This window comes from Pseudopodoces humilis, chromosome 7 (assembly GCF_049639895.1).
Source record: "Pseudopodoces humilis isolate 2021_Gansu_Grassland_sample_001 chromosome 7, ASM4963989v1, whole genome shotgun sequence".
Taxonomy (NCBI): Eukaryota; Metazoa; Chordata; class Aves; order Passeriformes; family Paridae; genus Pseudopodoces; species Pseudopodoces humilis.
In genome coordinates this window covers 42,881,193-42,899,346 of record NC_142206.1, presented here as the reverse complement: position 1 = coordinate 42,899,346, position 18,154 = coordinate 42,881,193, and the positions used below count along the sequence as shown (strand labels likewise).

At 33.7% G+C, this 18,154-nt stretch overlaps 1 protein-coding gene across 6 annotated transcripts in view; it reads left to right on the top strand.

Annotated features, from left to right (window-relative positions):
• The window catches only part of CEP128 (centrosomal protein 128), a 96,631-nt gene that overhangs the window by 31,918 nt on the left and 46,559 nt on the right, over nt 1-18,154 (top strand). For all 6 annotated transcript variants that reach the window (XM_088058161.1, XM_088058164.1, XM_088058163.1 and 3 more), the window contains 6 exons: nt 1,949-2,299; nt 4,403-5,053; nt 8,176-8,340; nt 11,264-11,437; nt 13,005-13,064; nt 14,745-14,937. In XM_088058161.1, the coding sequence (XP_087914287.1) occupies nt 1,949-2,299; nt 4,403-5,053; nt 8,176-8,340; nt 11,264-11,437; nt 13,005-13,064; nt 14,745-14,937 (1,594 nt within the window). The remainder of the gene's footprint in view (nt 1-1,948; nt 2,300-4,402; nt 5,054-8,175; nt 8,341-11,263; nt 11,438-13,004; nt 13,065-14,744; nt 14,938-18,154) is intronic.

Sequence of the window (18,154 nt, the reverse complement as noted above, 5' to 3'; positions counted from 1 at the left end):
CTCTTTTCTAATATTTACCTTATTTACATATATTGTAAAAATCAAACATTAAAAGTCACATTTATATTGGTACATCCATGTCAAAATCCAATTCTCCTCCTCATGCAAACAATTCATGTTGATAAATTAGTTGCGCTTCAAAGTAAGTATCTAAAACAAATGTTCCTCTTTTTTATTATACTACAAATCAGTAAGTTGGAGGTTGATTTACTTTTACACAATAAGAGGAATGTTTACTGTTAATTGAACATTATTTTCTGAGTTTAAGCTAGACTCGTATTTCATTTAAAAGTTTGTGGGCGCTGTAGTTTTGTTAGTGAAGTGTGTACTCTGGGGAAAATAAATATAAATAACTATTTTTTAATGATGCATCATTGAGTACTATACCAATTTAGTCTGACATCCTCTATGGTGTCTCCAGAAGGACATGAAATGGGAAGTGATAATTGCATGTGTAATCACATGACTGAAAAAATCATGACCTATTTTAGAAAACCTGTGGAACAGTAAATGTAATATCTGATTGTATTTTATGATGCTATTTTTAACTTCTGCTATACTCAAATCTTTGTCTTTAAAGAAGTATTATAATCTGTTTTCATTGGAAATTAAGCTTGTTTTGATTAAAATTTTACTAGTTGTAACTTGTGAGTTTGTTTTCATTATCTCATTAGCACAGCAAATACTATCCTGAAGAGAGATCGGTACAATTCACTGCCTCCCAGATGGTGTTTGCCTGATTTGGAAGGGGAAAAGAAATACAAACTGACAAGGAGAGAGCCTTTACTAACAAACCCAAGTCTCCCTCCTTCCCCCAACCTTTTGGAAGTATCTTTGTCTAAATAGTCATTCTATATCCACCTGTAAAGTTGTCTGTTCTTTGATAGATAAAATACTTTCAATTACTTACAGTTTCCCTTGTCCATCCTGAATTGCAGTCTGTTTATTTCAGGCTACATCCACAGTTTTTTTCAGTCATTCTGAAATCTAATCCTCATCTCCAAAGTATTTCAATCCCCTGAGGCTTGATAGTGTGTTTGCCTATAGGTCAGGTCTATTCAAATTCATCTTTCATTAATGAAAAGACTGAATGGTATGAAAGCAGTCTAAATAGGCCCAAAATGAAGAATACTAATGTGAATTTCTGCTTGATGATCTTGATAAAATATAATTTTGCTACTGTATCTTCAAAAACTGATTTCTGAGCACATCCTTCCAGAAGGTATATGGATGCTATTTTTCCTGAGTTTCTTATGAGAGAATGTTCTTATGTTCAGAGAAATATGATTTGAGAAATGCAATACCTTTTTATTTTTAAAAGGTGTGTTTTCAATTTAATTAATTTTTGAAAGGCTTATATATGCCTCCTACATTTTCAAACATCTTTGCACTTTGTTTCAGAAATATTTGCCAAGCTGCTGTATTCACTTTTTATTCAGTGCTATGAAATATACCTTTATTTAGCACATTGCTCTCATAAAGGCAACCAACATAAAATTGGGTAACAACTAGCTCATATACTATAAATTACTGTGGTTGTGGTGAATGCTGGTTTTTCCTTTCCAAATCTCATTTTCCTCTCATCTGTTTACATTAATCTCCTTATATCTTACTGTTTAATTTATTTCTTATTTGTATAGTGTATAATATATGGCCAATGACTGATCTCAAATGTACAATGCAGAAAAATAACAAGAACCACTAGAAGAGGTAAAAATGCAGAAAGCATTGAGTAGTATGTGTTTTATGTCTTGTGTTGAAGTTCTTTACCATTGCAGAGGGAGAGAGATTCTCTGGGCTAACAGGGCTTTCCTTGATATTCAAGCAGATCTTTTATGCTGTTCATATTTTAAATTAAAATGTGATTTAATGTCGCTATAAGTTGTTTGATAAAGTTTCAAACTGCATATCTTTAGAGAATGTTTGTATTTTGCTATGATGATTCCAGGGGTTAACATCTGACCTGGAAAACAGGGAGAAGCAGCAGGAAAAAATGCTGGACCAACTAAAGGAGATACAGAATTGCTACAAGGCTTGTGAGAACGGACGTAGGCAAACCGAACTCCAGTCTGCTGAGTTAGCTCAACAGGTTGAAGAGAGTACCAAGGAAGCAGAACGGTATCTCACTGAATTCAAGCATTCAGAGGCACTCAGGCTGGAGATTGAGAAAAAAAGAGAAGATTTGAAAGTGAGAGCCCAGGAAACCATCCGCCAATGGAAATTGAAGTGTAAGAAACTGAATCGTGAGATAGAAAAACAAAATCAAACTATCAGTGAGCTGATGGACAAGAATAGTCAGGTAAGATTGGTTGATTTTTATTTTTTTTTTGTACCCTTCCCCTTTGTTTTAAAGATGAAGAGAAGGAGTTTATTTATGCAAACTTAAACTGCTTTCCACCTGGTCTTCGTAGAGGTAGTTGATAACACTGAACACATTGAAATTTTCTTTGTTAATTAAGAATCTTTGACATGGATTTTACCACTTTTTATGTGGGAAATATATTCACATGCTAAAAGCAATGCTTGAACTCTCTCTATTTAAGAAATGCTGTCAGTGTTTGTTCTTACTTTTAAGGTTGTGACCATCCTGCTAATATGTTTGAGGTAGCTGTCACTGGTGAAGAAAGTTTCTTTATTTTAAGATATGAAAGATCAAATAAACTGTATGTCATTGTGAAGGAGAAAAAAGTACAAACAATGTTTCATGTTCTCAATATAAATCTGGAAACAGTTTACTTATAGAGATATTATCAATCTAGATGCAGCATTTAGTATGAACTTGAGATAACTAGGAGAACATAATTTAACTAGCTATGAAATATAGACAATTAACATCTGAGACAAAATTCTATAAAACCAATAAGGAAAAGGAAGAAATGGCAGTTTGCTGTCTTTGATTTCTGTTAGAAGACCTCAAAGGGTTGATGGAAAATTTTCAAAACTGGGTTGCAATCATAGCTTGCAATTTTGAGATTTTTGAAATACTGGCAGACAATGGTGGGGCTATAGAAAGATTGTTTAGGTTTCATTATTTTGGAATTACTGGGATAATTTGGTTGAAGTTTTGCCCATGTGGTTGTCTGTAATATTGTTTGACAGTGGAGTTTCTAACATCTTTTGACATGTATGTTCTTTTAGCTATGTAATATAGAAAACATACTCAAAGCAAGTAACTTATGGGTTGCAGTTTGAAATTTTACTAGAGTTTTGTTTTTGTTTTGTTTTTGGTGATGGTTTGGGTTTTCTTCGCAAAATCCTTCAAGTAGAATGACAAAATAGGTTTAGGAGGGTCTTTTTGTTTGGTAGTTTGTTTTTTTGAAAAAACCCATGATGGTCATCAGTCCATGTCCTCAATTTATTATATTTGTATTTTGCTTTGCATTGCTTATTCTTGAAAATTGCAGATTGTTTTATTATTTTTAACTGCACACTCTTAACCCTAATTGCCTTTTTGTTCTGAATTATTTCAAGTAATTTTGCTATATCCTTAAGAAATGTGTGTTGCTTGTGAAATTGGTGAAAAATGCTCAGTAAAATTTAATATAAAATTTATTAAGTCAGTTTAAAGAACCTGATATATTCAAACAGATTGCCCAAACAGGTTGCATAGCCTCCCTCACTGGAGATATTCAAGAACCATCTGGATGCAATCCCGTGCCTGTGTTCTAGGATAAGTCTGCTTTAGCAGGGAGGTTGTACCAGATGACCCACTGTGGTCCTTTCAAGCTTACACATTCTGTAATTCTGTGGTAATTTTAACATGAAATATATCAGTGTTAGAAAAAACACCCAAATCCTTATGATCCTAGGAAAACAGTGGCATTTTGATTGCATTTGATTGATTTTTATTTTGGAGATGATGTTATTTCTTCACTTTGATGCATAAGTGAACCATACTTTTAACTGCTACTAATTCATCTACTGTGCATAATTTCAAAAATAAGTTAAAGTTGCTATACTTCATATGTAATATTTTTGAAAATTAACAAAATAACTCACCATATGGAATGGACTGTAGGTACAGTGTATATATCCAGTAGTCATCTCTGTATGCTGCTGCATTACTGTATTAGATCATTTTCTCCATCTTGCTATTTGGAGGAATAAACACCTCTCAGTCTGCAGAGAGAGGGCGTGAGAAGCAGGGAATTAACCAAAACTATCCCTACTTAGAAGATTAGATAATTTAAGGACAAGTCCAAGTTTGAGATTGCACATGATCTGTGTGTAAATTTAAAGAAACACTGAGTACATTTGAACTGAGTTCATACCAAGCAAAAATTTTGTATTTTCACATACATATGCTAATTGTTCCATAGACATTCCTGATGTCTAAGGACAATTGTCTTTAATTACTTCAGATCAGTACTGAATTACTGAATTACTTTTTTTTCTTTTCTAGGCCCTCAAAGACAAAGATGATCTCAAAAGTCAGCTTCTCTCAGCTATAAACCAAATAGAAAACCTGCGGAAAGAGCTGGATGATGTGCTTACAAAGAGAGCCCAGCAGGAAGAACTCCTCCACTGTAAAGAGGTAAAACTGAATGAAATGCAGTCACACCAGGTATCTCTTGAAGAAGAGATCAAAGAAGTTCAAGGTACTGTAAAAAAATTGGAGAATGAGTTGAAAAAACAAGTCTTTCTACAAAATCAAATGCAAGCTGAGAAGGAACACTTGAAGACAGAGCTTGCAACTATTAACTCGTTTCATAAGAAAGACCAAGAACAACTCCTGGAAATGCAAGCAGATGTAAAAAATTTAAGCACTGTACGCGTGGAACTAACAAACAGAATAGCAGAAGAGGAGAAAGCCAAAAAGGAATTACTTAAGAGCCTCTCAGACCTCCAGAAACAGCAGGAATCTAATCATGAAGAGATGATTTCAGCTAACAGGCAGCTGAAGATGGAAAGAGAAATTCACGAACAGGAGTTGGCAGATCTTAGATCAGAGCTACAAAATGTGAAAATCAAACATGAACAAAATGTTCAAGAGCTCAGGAAACTCCTTAAACAAGAAAAAGATGATGCAGAGGCTCAGATAAGAATGCTAAAGGTACTTACTGTGAAGAATTCCAATGTCAGACTTCCCCTCCCCTCCCACACATCCCACACACAGCTCCTGCCATTGAATGATGAAGGTAGTAAAGCATGGGCTTTAAAGCACTTAACACATATCTTATTGCAGGCCATTGTAAAAGTTTAAAGTTTGGGGTAAAAAATATAACAGTACATATTTAGGTCAAAACCTTAGTTCAAAAAAAGTAAAACAGATATGTCTATGATTAAGATAAAAGGAAATATACAATGCTGTCACGTTTTAATATGGCATGCAGGTAAAGTCCCAGGTGACTGGAAAGGGGAAAGCATTGTACCCTACAGTCACCCCAGGACACCATCTTTTTAAAGTGTAGAAAGGAGAGCTGTGGGAACTATGACCTGTCAGCCTCATCTCTGCTCCTGGGAAGATCATGGAACAAAACCTTTTAGAAGCTACACTGAGCCACATGGAGGACAGGGACAGCCAGCACAGCTTCACCAAGGGCAAATCCTGTCTGACCAACCTGGTGGCCTTCTGCTGCTGTAGTGCTTACATCAGGGGACGAGGGAAGGGATACACACGTCATTTATCTGTACTTTTGTAAAGTGTTTGACACAGTGCCCCACAACATCCTTCTCTCTAAATTGAAGAGAGATGGATTTGATTAGTGGAATGTTAGATAAGAAATTGGCTGAATGATCACATTCAGAGTGTTGTGGTCAATGGCTTAGTGTCAAGACAGAGAGTAGTGAAAAGTTTTGTGCCAAGTAGTGGGCAAATGCACAAGATTCTCTTGATTGAGGGAGTGTAAATAATACAAAACAGAAAGTCATATGCATCTCTAGGAAGATCTGATGAAAGCATGTCATCCTGTAGGTGATTTGGTTACTTTTTGTCTGAACTCATCATTACATTGCATTTGGATTTCAATTTTATGGACATACTTTTCTTCCAAATTAAGGTAAACTTAACATACATTTTATCTTTTTTTTTAATTTTTTTATTTTTTTAAAATTTATTTTATTTATTTTTTTTTAAGTATTTTGTTGTTAGAAGCAACCAGCTATCTTTTACTGTTACAGTAATAATTGACCTTATTTATGCCTCAGCTGTGTCCAGCCTTTATAACTATTTTTGGAAAGGAATATACATATCCTGTCCAAAGATAGTTCAAGCTTTAAAAATAAAGGTCAGTTGAGAGAGACTTGAGGAGTGAAGGGAAATTTAATACATTTGTAGGATCCAAAGCCTTAAACTTAAAAATGGATGCATTTATGAGTTACTTCCAGGAAATCAAGGGTACAGAGTCCTGTATTTAGAGGACTAACTTCTGCATAGATTGTAAAATAAAGTGACTTTCAATTTTTTTTGTCTTTCCTCTCTTGCCTCCTCTGTATGGTACTTTCTGCCTCACTTTTGCCTGGTTTTCTGTAGTGCAGCACTGAATTGAAAAAACTATTAAGTAGTTAAGGATTTTTTTGGGTAGTAGGGAAGGTACCATAAAAATATTGTATGATGCAATAGAACTAGAGAAGAACATAGAGTTTTTTGAGATACTAGTGTTAAGAAGGATCTTACTGTTTCATTACTGAGATTCTGATGCTTAAACTTTTAATTTGGTTCTTGCTAGAACATCCTAAATGATTCCCAACCAATGCCTCTATGATGTCTTATTTGGTATTTAAAAGGATAGACATGCTAGGCATAGGAATTCAAGTGGTTTACTTAGTGGTCCCCATTTGGCCATGTGCTCAGGAGCTCTGTATCTGTCCCTTAATTTTAATACATACTCTCGTTTGCTTTAAAAACATGCTTGTTCTCTTAGAATGATGACAACAAAATTTCCTACTTCCTGACAGTATGGAAGTATTTGAAGTATTAATCTTTAATCTAAGGTTTTGTAGAGATATGTACATATACGTATAAAATTGTATATATTTATTTTTAAATTGCTTTCTGTACATTTTCCAATTGTGCCATCCATTTTTTCCTGAAGATTATTAAATGTTGAAATTGGGTTCAATAAAGATCAATTAAATTGTAGTCATATGTACCTTGTCTGTACTGGAAATTAATAAGTATTAACTTTGACTTCTGTGTCTCAAGGGTAATGTAGGTGAGGGATTTTTTTCTTGGATTGTCTCCATCTGCATAGATATTATAATGCAATTACCTTTAGTAGGAACTGAAAAGTTGATTTTATAAGCATATTCACAGAAAATGTTTTGAGCATTGCAAGCTTGACTTTGTGGTCTTAAATCTTTGTAGACTGTGGTTGCTAAAGTTCTTTACCAAATTGTCTTTTGGAAGTTTTTGTAATCTGTTTAGTGTCTAAATTAATTCATAAAACTTCTCTCCTTATCCTTCTTCCTCTTAGAAGTTATAGTGTATTTGGGAAATAGCATTTTTGCTTTTCATCAGAAATTTACTTTGCAAGTTTATTTTTTTAACTGCATCCCACACTTCAACTAATATGAAACTGGCTTTGAGTAATGTGTGTGTTAATTTCCTTCATTGTATTTTTTAAAATTTTCTAGATATTTGTAGAGCATTTCTCAAACCTTTCATTTTCAGTCAGTTATTTTTTTCACTGGGAAAAAAATATATGTTATTTACTTATTCCTTTGGGGCTTTCTAGATCCTTATGCGTTCTTCATTTTTCTCTGCAAAGTTTCATGAGTAGCATTAATCACACAAAATAATAGCACTAAACCTACACAATTCTAGAACCTAAAAATACTAAATCTTTGCTGTTGTTTCCTTGCAGCTATAAATTTAGTATTGCTTCCTGAAATTAAATTATAGTTTTAGACTTTCTGATTCCAAATTATTTTAGTAATGGAAAAGCTGCATAAATACTAGGCTTCTCAGGATGATGTAAGCTGATGAGTGTAGCAGAGCTGAAATAAAGAATCTGAGACTTCTATTTTCTACTTTTAAAACACTGTATGGTTCCACAGATCTGTGATGCATATTTTACATGTTCAGATAAGTAATTGCTACCTAGTAGAACTTAATTTAATTTTTTACATTTATCATTTGGTGGTAGTGTTCCACTGATTAAAACTTTAGAGTTTGGGTGTGTTTTGAAATAACCTCTTCAGTGACTTTGTTACCTGTTTACCCTTTACCATCAGATGGAGCTTTTAGAAGAGAAAAGCATAATCAAGAATCAGTGTCGACAACTGGAAAAAATCAAAGTTGAATATGATAAATTGACAGAAGAATTAACCCAAAATGAGGAAGAAAATATAAAACTGAAACGGAAATGTGAGTTTCTAAAACAAGAACTGGAGAAAAAGGTACAATTAACTGATTTTAACCATGATTTGTTTCTCTGCTGATAAATGACTAAAATAAATTATGGATTATAGAAATAGACAGTAAACCTAAAAAACCCCAGCATGTATGTATTAAAGAATGTACCCTGTTGTGCCATAGTACATGGTTTCTATATGAATGAAAGAAGACAAAAATACTTTGGCTGGATTATGAACTGTATCCCTTCAAAGATTTGCTAATATTATTTAGGACTGGAAATATAAATACTGTTGCTTGCCTGATCTCTAATATAGGTAACAAACACATGTTTAATCAACCACTTCTAGTTTTATTCATTTTTTTTCAAGATGCAGTGGAGCTATGAATAATTTAGAGTTAATTTGAAGTAGATATGCAATGTAAGCATAGTAAAAGAAATTCTGACTAATGTTGGGGTGGAGGATTTTTGGGTTTTTGGGGTTTTCCTTTATAGTATAGTATAGTTTTATAGTATAGAGATAGAAAAATGTTAAACTTGGCATTTCTTTAGCTTGCTAAACTATCAGGAAGTGGTTTAAAAGCTCAGCTTGTCAGACTAGTAAAAAGTATCTGAAATGAAAACCCGAAAATGTGTTTTTTTCTATGTTGGCATTTTAGTTCTATAGTATCTGTTATTTAGAAAATGTGTTTATAGGAATGTATATGGGCTTCTGTAGTCTGTTAGGAATTAGCTCCAACCTCACCTAATATCGGGAAGACACCTTTTATACCAAAATAATCTCTTATCTCTAAATTGAAAAAGATGAGAAAAGTTTTTAAGCATGCAATCCTGTGGCCTTAACTTTGAGGGTAAAGGCAGATGAAGACTTCTACTAAATTGTATTAACGGTTAACTTAAGAGAATATTTGCTATTTTGGTTTTGTGGATTGTCAAAAGGGATGTTAGGGAAAATAATACTACCTCTTGAGAAATCTCGTACTAGCATACAATTGAGGCAATGCAGTAGAAGCTAATGTGTTACAGAGTACTTTCTTTTCCATGTTTTTTTTGCTTTTAATATTCTGTTCTTAATGCAAATACTAATTCAAAGAGACATAGGTGTTACAGCTAGCTTAGATTTTTTTTTTTTCATAAAAGGTGAAGGAACAGAGCATAATGGGAAATGTTTGGTTTCTTTCTTTCCTTTTCTTTCTGTGCACTTCTGAATCATTAGTGACTTCTTTTCTCCTGTAGGCTCTGGATGATGTAGAATGATAAGGAATGTTGGCATATTCAGAAAATCAAGTAGATAAGAAAGAAAAAAATAAGGTTATGTATTCTTCTTTAGTCATGGTCTTTGGGAATGAACTTTGACATGTGATGGACTACATTCAGTGAATAGTTAGGTAATAAAATACTTATACTGGAAAAATATACAGTACAATTTTATTACTTTCAGAATACTGATATAGGTCAAAACTGTTATTTCAACTCCCATCTTTATAGTACAGAAATACTGGAACCTGTCCATCTTGAAATATCTTATGATTTCTTCAGTTTGAAATAACTACTGTCTCAAGTGTTTTTGTATTAATTAAGTGAAAAAATCAGGCTGTTTATCAAGTATTGTTGTTTCACATTTGTAGGCCACCTATATTAAAACCACCTATTTTTCTAGTAGAAGTAACACCTATATATATAAATATATATAAATATATAAAAAAATATATATATATACACAACCTCCTGAAAGGAGGTAGCAAGGTGGATGTTGGTCTTGTCTCCTAATTAGCAAGTGATAGGACAAGAGCAGATAGCCTTAAACTGTGTCAGGGGAGATTTAGATTGGATATTAGGAAAAAATTATTCATGCATTGGAACAGGCTGCCTAGGGAAGTAGAGTCACCACCCCTGGAGGTGTTCAGAAGACACATACATGTGGTGTTCAGGGATATGGTTTAGTGATGGACTTGGCAGTATGGGGTTTTTAGTTGGACTTTATGATAACTGAGTTCTTTTCCAACATAAATGATTCTATGATTCCATATATATCTCATTCATTGAATTTCAGCGTTAGACATTACCTAACTCCACACTGGTGTATCATAAGAGCAGCGTTTGAAGATTTCCAACAAATAGACTTCAAACAGTTGTACCTTGTCATTGTGGACGTCCACAATTAATAAATTTCTGAAATCCTTCCTCTTCTTACCATTCTTGGTGGAATTTGTACACATTAGAATTTGCCTGTTGAAATGTTTGCCCTTTGCTGCATTACACTGTCCTGATCTTAGCAGCAGACAGGTGTGTTTCAATTTCACTTATTCTCACAAGATAATTTTTTTATCTGTAATATTTATGATGCGTAATTCAATATTTTGAGTAATCTAGCAGCAGTTTTGTTTGGTTTTATGGTAGCTCTATCAAAGATACAAAAGAAGCGAATATGATTTTTGAAAACATATGTAACATATTTAATCAACTTTCTGACATTAGGTGATAAGAAAATACTTTCCTCAGTGCCACTCACTCTCCTATGAGATATTCTTTGAGTAGTTTTCCTTTGAGGGCATACTGACTGCAAATAAAATTTTTCTTCTGGGATCTCTTTTCTGATCATAGAGTTTAGATGCCTAGAACAGATTCAGGGCAAAAGATAGTAATGGGAGTATCTGCTCTGGACTCTTTTTCTGCTCATGAGGAGATTTGTAATAGAACATCTATTTTTCACTTTGGAAATACACTTTATGATTGTTGAGTTTGGATTTAGTGGCAGTTTCTTCATAACTGATTTACAGGATAATAAGGAGAATCAAGGGTGGAAATTACAAGTGCTATTAGAAAATACCGTTTTTGTAGGCAGGGAGTTGAACTTAGCATGACTGAGTATGGTCTGGTTATAAGATTGAAAGATACATGGCTAGTAACATATATTATTAATGCAGTTATTTATCTTTGTTTTGTTTTCTCCTTTTTCACTCCAGGAAAAGCAGATCAGCATTGAAGATCATTTGAGAAAGATGAGTGAGGCCAGACTGCAGTTTAAAGATCAGCTGCGTCACTTAGAAATGGAACAGCAATCCATTCTCTCCATGATAGGAAGTGAAATTGATGCTGCTTGTGAGATCTTTTCTCGGGAGTCCATGGAGAAATTCAAAGTAATTCTAAGTTTTACATATGCTGCAAGTTTTGTTCTCTTCTTAATGGAAGTTTGTAGTGGAACTTGTTGTGCATTGTTGTCACTGTTGCATAGATAATCATTCTAATAGAATTATGGATATTTAGCTGGTACAGAGGGACATTGCTTAGTGTTAGAATGGAATACTGTGAAAAACTGTCCATGCATTAATTGGAACTGCTTGCTTGTTTTTTGTTTTTTTTTTTTGAATAGTTCTCCTTTTGCTTGTGTGAAAGGACCTTTTATTAGCCAAAATTTTGAGGTAGGTTTTCTTAGGCCAGGTTCCTAGAATTGGGAAGTCCTTAAGAAATACCTTAAATGCTTTTAATGCTTTTTTAAAATTGGGAAAAAAAGAAAGATTTTTTTTTTTTTCTGTTAAAAAATCATTTGGATGCTTTGTTTATTTTTTATGTACAGAACTGAGCTCTGAAAATGAAAAGAGTTTATAACCTTCACTTTTGAGGATCAGGTCCTTGTATCCAGAAAGTTCAGACTTAAAATTTCAGGAAACTGGCAGCTTCTTGTTATCACAGTTTGGTTTTTTTTTTGCTATTTTACTACTTGTCCTGCAACCCCTGTCTCCCTCTAGCTTTTCTTCTGAGCTTTCTTATTTGCTCCTCAGGAAGAGAAACAACTCTTCCTCCCTCCATATGAGTCTATGTTACTAATCCTCCTCAATCAACATTGTACATTTCTGAGAATAAAGAGAACAGACTGACTCAGCTTATTGCTACACTTAAAAGTGCTTGATCTAGTGGCTTTTTAGCCTTAGCTGCAACCCCGAGTACACTCAGATTACTTTTTTTGTCTTGGTGTTTAAACAGAGAATCCTTTGTAGTTCCTGGTCATTGGATTGGACTAGGCTGCTTTCAAAATAATTTTTTTTCACGTTTGACACCATTTCTCCATTATAGATGGAGTTGGGGTGTTGCAGCACAAAACTAGATGAGAATTCTAGGAAAATGTATTTGACAAACAAGCTTTCTCCTCCGTCTCCTTACAGATATGTCTTTTTTTGGTATTAAGTTTTGTAATCTGCTGTAGTCGCCAGACTTTTGATCATTGAGCCATGCCTTCTTGGAGTTGCTCCTCACCTTGTGCAGAGTTTTTGGTTTCTGGATAAAGTTTTGCAGATCCCTGTTTATACAGTTCTTAATTTTTTATCACTGGTAAACTTAAACCAGTGATGAATGTGAATTTTTGACTAGACAGCTAATGTGAAAAAAAAGTTAATTTTGTGGTCCTGGTATAAATATTTTTTTAAAGGTAAGAAATTTCTTTTATAATATTGTTCCTGTGCCCAGAACCTCAGGTATTGCCAAGGTTTCTAAAAAGTTTCGCCCTTTACTTCAAGAAATTGCTGTTGCAACTTGGGTAAGCAGGAGGAATTTGATGGATTAATATTTGTATTGAGAAAAGTCAAGCACCAGGCTTAATCTTGCTTGATAAGAAATGCATTTCTTTGGTGAATTTCCTATAAGCAGAAAAGACTTTCTTCCTAATGTGTCTTAATTCCCCTTTTATGTCTGTCGCCTGCTTTTTCATAGGCAATATCCCTTACACCAACAGTACTGAATGATCCTCATCGCTGGTTAGCAGAAGCAAAGGTAATAGTCAAGCCTCCTGAAATTTTACTGAGTAAGCTAATATTCAGCATTTGATGGTGTAGTGGGAGGTGTCTCTACACATTGCAGGGGGTTGGAACTTGATGATCCATAAGGTTCTTTTTAGCCCTAACAGTTGAGTGCGGGGTTGAGTCTGTGAATGGATGGGTCTGGTTTATTTGAAAGTCCATTTAAAAGGGCACTTCAAGGATAAAAGAAAAAATACAAAAACATTCCTTTAGCAATTATTCTGGCACTTCCAGACTGTTATTTCAACTGATAGAATGATTTTCTGAATGTTTCTATCAACAAGAAATAGCCATCTCTATATCAAAATAATTATCAATGTTGTTTTCACAAAAAAGGCATTTAAATAAGAGCAGTGATAGCCTATAGATCTGGTTCAAATTTTTTTAGACAAGTAAAGCATGAGAATGTAGTCAGCAGGTTAAGTTTTTCTTAACTTTCTAGCATTATCACAAGGCTAGAAATTATTTTATATAAGACTGGTATTTTTTCAATCTAAAATGTATTAGATTGGATTCTTGGAAATTAATGATTTTTCTGTCCCCATTGAAGCTTTCAAATCCTATAATGAGGACGCACACATGCTTGAAAACATCTTCAAGGTGATGACTGTAACTCATAAATCTTGCCTTTCATTTTGCAGCTTTACTGCAGCTCCCTCAGCTCATGAACATAGCACACTTCTTACCCAGTATCTTTTAAAAGAAGTAAATTTCTCATGATCAAAATAGATCACAAACTGTGGAAGACAACTGGTATTTTTGCTTCATGTAGAAAGGTCAAAGCCACAGGAGAATTGACTTAAGGAAAAAAAATTGCAAATGTTTGCATGCAAGAGATGGTTATTCATGGTGTGTGGTCTGTGTAAGACTTGTAGACCAAGAAAGACTTCCACTGTAGATAATGAAGATAAGATTGGAATCAAGGAAAAATGTTTTGGAGGAAGTATTTTCTTCATTTAAAAAAGCAACACTGACATATTATTGAAAAGAACTTTCAAAGAGCACCTACTTTGTATACATTTTTCACCTAAGTTTGTTTAGCTGCTAGAGGGACATTTAGATTGAATGACTGCTTAAAATGCCGCTTTTATTTTCTTTTGGTTTTAAATAGGTTGTGTGAAAGTATTCCGATTGATCACTTCTAGATTCACTACGTTGATCACAACCTTATCAATGAGATCTTTTTCTCCTCTGAGTGAACCTTAAATATTGACTTCTGCTAATTAGAAAGGATTGCTGTCACTTTTTTTAGAAAGGACAAATACTTTAAATTTTGTCAACTTAAAATAGATAGGAAAAGGTATTCTGAAAGGAAGGCCTATCTCTTGGTGTCTATGTGTGCACTAATTCAATGTGAATTTCCATATCTACCCTAGCAAATTCATGCTTCTGATTTAAAAGAAATAAAGTAATATAAAAGAAAATCACTTTATACACACAGTTATCAACCAAAACATGTCTTTTGGGTCTCTTGAAAATCAATTTATGTTCTCTTAATATATCTGAATGCCCTCTATTATTGTTATTCAGATAGCTACAAATGAGTAATCTGTGACTCCAAAGATAATTTGGTCAGTGAACATTTATGGCCTCTTATTTTTATTAGAATTCTTTACATTTTATTGTATCTTTTTTTTTTTTTTTTTTAATGTAGACTAAGCTTCAGTGGCTGTGTGAAGAGGTAAAGGAAAGAGAAAGTAAGGAAAAAAAGCTGCGATGCTACTTGCTGCAAAGCCGAGAACAGCTCAAGCACTTTACACAGATAAAGGAGACTGAACATCAGTCTCTCTTTAAACAGATAAAAACCCAAGAAAAACTTTTAGAAGAAGTTCACAGAGAAAAAAGAGGTATGTTACTGGTTCCATTTTTGTTAATAAAACAGAATTTAAAATTCTATTAATTATAATTTGTGTCACATTCATTATATCAACTAGTTATTTCAAACTTCAGTGGGCTAATGATAACCAAGAATAACGTTTCATTTGTGGTTTTTTGCTTTTCCTTGCTGACAAAAAAGGCAAATGCAACCAGCCATGTTTCAAACCAATACAGTGGCTGAATAACACACGGGTTTAATTCATGCACAGTGGATATAGAAATTATTTCCCAGCTGTACCATCTGGGACATTGCACGACCTGGGCAAAAAGGGATTATGCAAGAGTCTGACACAGGCTGAATTATACTGCTATTTGCATAGCTTGCTGTATCATGGTACGATCTTTCCTTGTATTCTGTTCCCTCAGTTTTGAAAGAAAAGTTTTAGGTTTTCTTCAGAAATCTTGTTCCAGCCTTTATTCAGGACTCCATGCTAGTGTAACTGGACAGAATAAGTATTCTCTTTCATTATTTCGTTCGTTGTCACTTTGTGCTGATTGATGTAGTTTCAGATAAGAGTAAACTTTTAGCAAGTGTATTTACAGCTTCTAGTAGCTGACTTACTGAAACTGTTTTGTGAATTGCTGCGAAAATAAAACTGCCTGGTTTTGGCAATAACAAAGTTAACATGCTGTGTTCTGGATTTAATATAATAGTAATGTTGATAACACACTGTTGTTGTGTGTTAGTGATAACACACTATAGAGTTGATAACACTATATGATTTAGTTGTTGCACCCCTAAGTCAAGTACTTTTCAGTCTTCCATGCTCTAATAGTGAGAAGGTGCACAAATAGCTGCAAAGGAGCATGGCTAGGCCAGGGGAACTGGCAAAGGCATATTCCATATATTAGAACATTTTTCCCAGTGTACAAACACAGGAGAGTTATCTGGGAGGAGCCAGTCGCAGCTGGAGAAGGGGCTGGACATTGCTTGGTGGTGAGCAATGATATTATACATCACTTGGGTATTTTTTGGTTTTATTTCTCTCTTTTTTGACATGTGCATGTCATGACAGTGCATGTGACAGTGTATGCAAGAATAATGGATTTACAATCTCCACATGTATTTAATTGGTTTGTTTTACAGTCATGTCAACTTAGATTTTTCTTTTTATTTTGAAAATTATGACCTTCGTTATACCAAATGAGTTAATTTTAAAGTTGTAGAAGATAGAGAAATAATAGACTGTTTATTTGTTAATGTGAGTTTTGAGTACTGTAGTTCAACAAGGGATACATTTAAATGTTTAAAAAGGGTCTTCTGTATAAAAAAAGGGTGCAAGACAAAATCTGTTTTTATATCTTGAACAAATGCTCTTACATACTCAATGAAAAGCACAGCCTTGATTATGATGCATGTAAACATGTAGATAGTTTAATGGATAAATGACTTGAATGTGAAAATTGTAAAAGCTACTTTCCCAGAGGGAAAAAAGAAAGCACAGCTAAAAGCATAAAAAAGGTGTTAAGCCAGAAGGAGAAAGCCATCCATCAAAATGACAAAAAAATTAAATTAAGGATACAGAATGCTGGTTGGCTTTTCTTACTTAAACATAAAAAATTGAAGTACTTACACAATACTAAGGCACCCAGTAATGACATTTTGGGCAAATCCCAGGTGCAGGAATAAAGTAAATGAAGTCAGAATGTATTTAATTGATTAAAAAAGCACTTCGCTATTTTTTTTAACACCAAAGTATCCTTTATGGTATTGCTAAATAAAATGGATATTCAGTCAAATTTGATCAAATGGATGAATGTATTTTTTGCTGGAATGATGCAAATTTTAGATGTTGCATTTTATCAGATTCTGTGAATAAACATGAATATCCATGGATGTGGTTGACTGTCCCCACTGATACACACTTGTCTGAGTACCTGATATAGTCTGAAAATACTCCATTAATTTAAATTCACATACATCAAAACTTATGAAAAGGAGACATAGAAATCATATTCTCAAGAAATTAATTTGTTCATTTCCTTTCTGTGGATCTGATAAGGTAGTTTACTCATGGGTTTTTTTCAGGGAGAAAGAATAAAAATAGAGATTTATGGTGGACATATCAAAAATAGGTGGCATAAATATTTAATTTGCTTTGTTGATGAACATATTTAAGGACGTTTTATTAGCTTAAATAGGTTTACTAAAGCTTTTAACTATGTATTTTTCTGTCTTTTCCCTTCACCAAAGCATTTGTAAATACCTTGGGTATTGTAGGCTTTTAAACCTCCTTATGAATCTCTGTAGAAGTGTCAGCATTATCGCAGTGGTACCTGTGGTGGTATCAACTGGCTATCCATGTGGTATAATCCTGACAAAACAAGTAAACTAACAAAGATTCATGAATGAGAAAATAGAGAAGGAAGCAAAATACAGTTGTGTAGCAAAGAGTTTCAGGATTGTCTACAGAGTAACAGAAGTTTCATAGTTATCTGGTGATGCTTCAAGATCAGCTGCATTTGTTTTAGTATCATGATGGAGAGTTTAGAGATTCAGAAGTCTAGCAATATTTATAAATGCAGAAGAAGCGTGTGAGTTCTGATTTCAGGTTTTCAGATTGGGGCTTTGGATACATTTCATGACTTTATGACATATTTATCTAGCATATCCAATTGGATATTTCAGTAAGTAATAACTTGGATTCCATTTTTGCTCTTAGAGTGATTTTGGTCTTACAATCAAATTTATTTCACTAGAATTGCAGTAGGTATTCAATATGTTAACAAAATGGACAACGGTCTGAGGAAGTAAAATGCGTAAGTTCCAGTTTCTTAACTAAGAATTTAATTTGCATTCTGGAATCACATGAACATGCCATGGTGCTCTTAAGATCAATTTAAAAATTAGTTTAGGTAACAGGAATTTAATTTTAATTATTTGTTAATGCCATTGTCAGCAATTGTATACAAGATCTGGCACAAATTTATTTTATTTATTGCATTTCTCTATGATCTAGCCAGACTGTGTAGTCTGAAAAGCTCATCATTCAAATCAGTGAAAGTCTATATTGTATCCTGGGTGGACCTATTGGTTTTATAAACTCAGATTTACTTTAATTGCCTTTCCAAGAAAATCTTAGAATATATTGAAATGTATATAAGCTAGACATAATATGTTATATAGCAGTTGACATGAAGTCTGCACAGGTCTTTTGTTTCAGGATAATATACTGCTACTTCAGA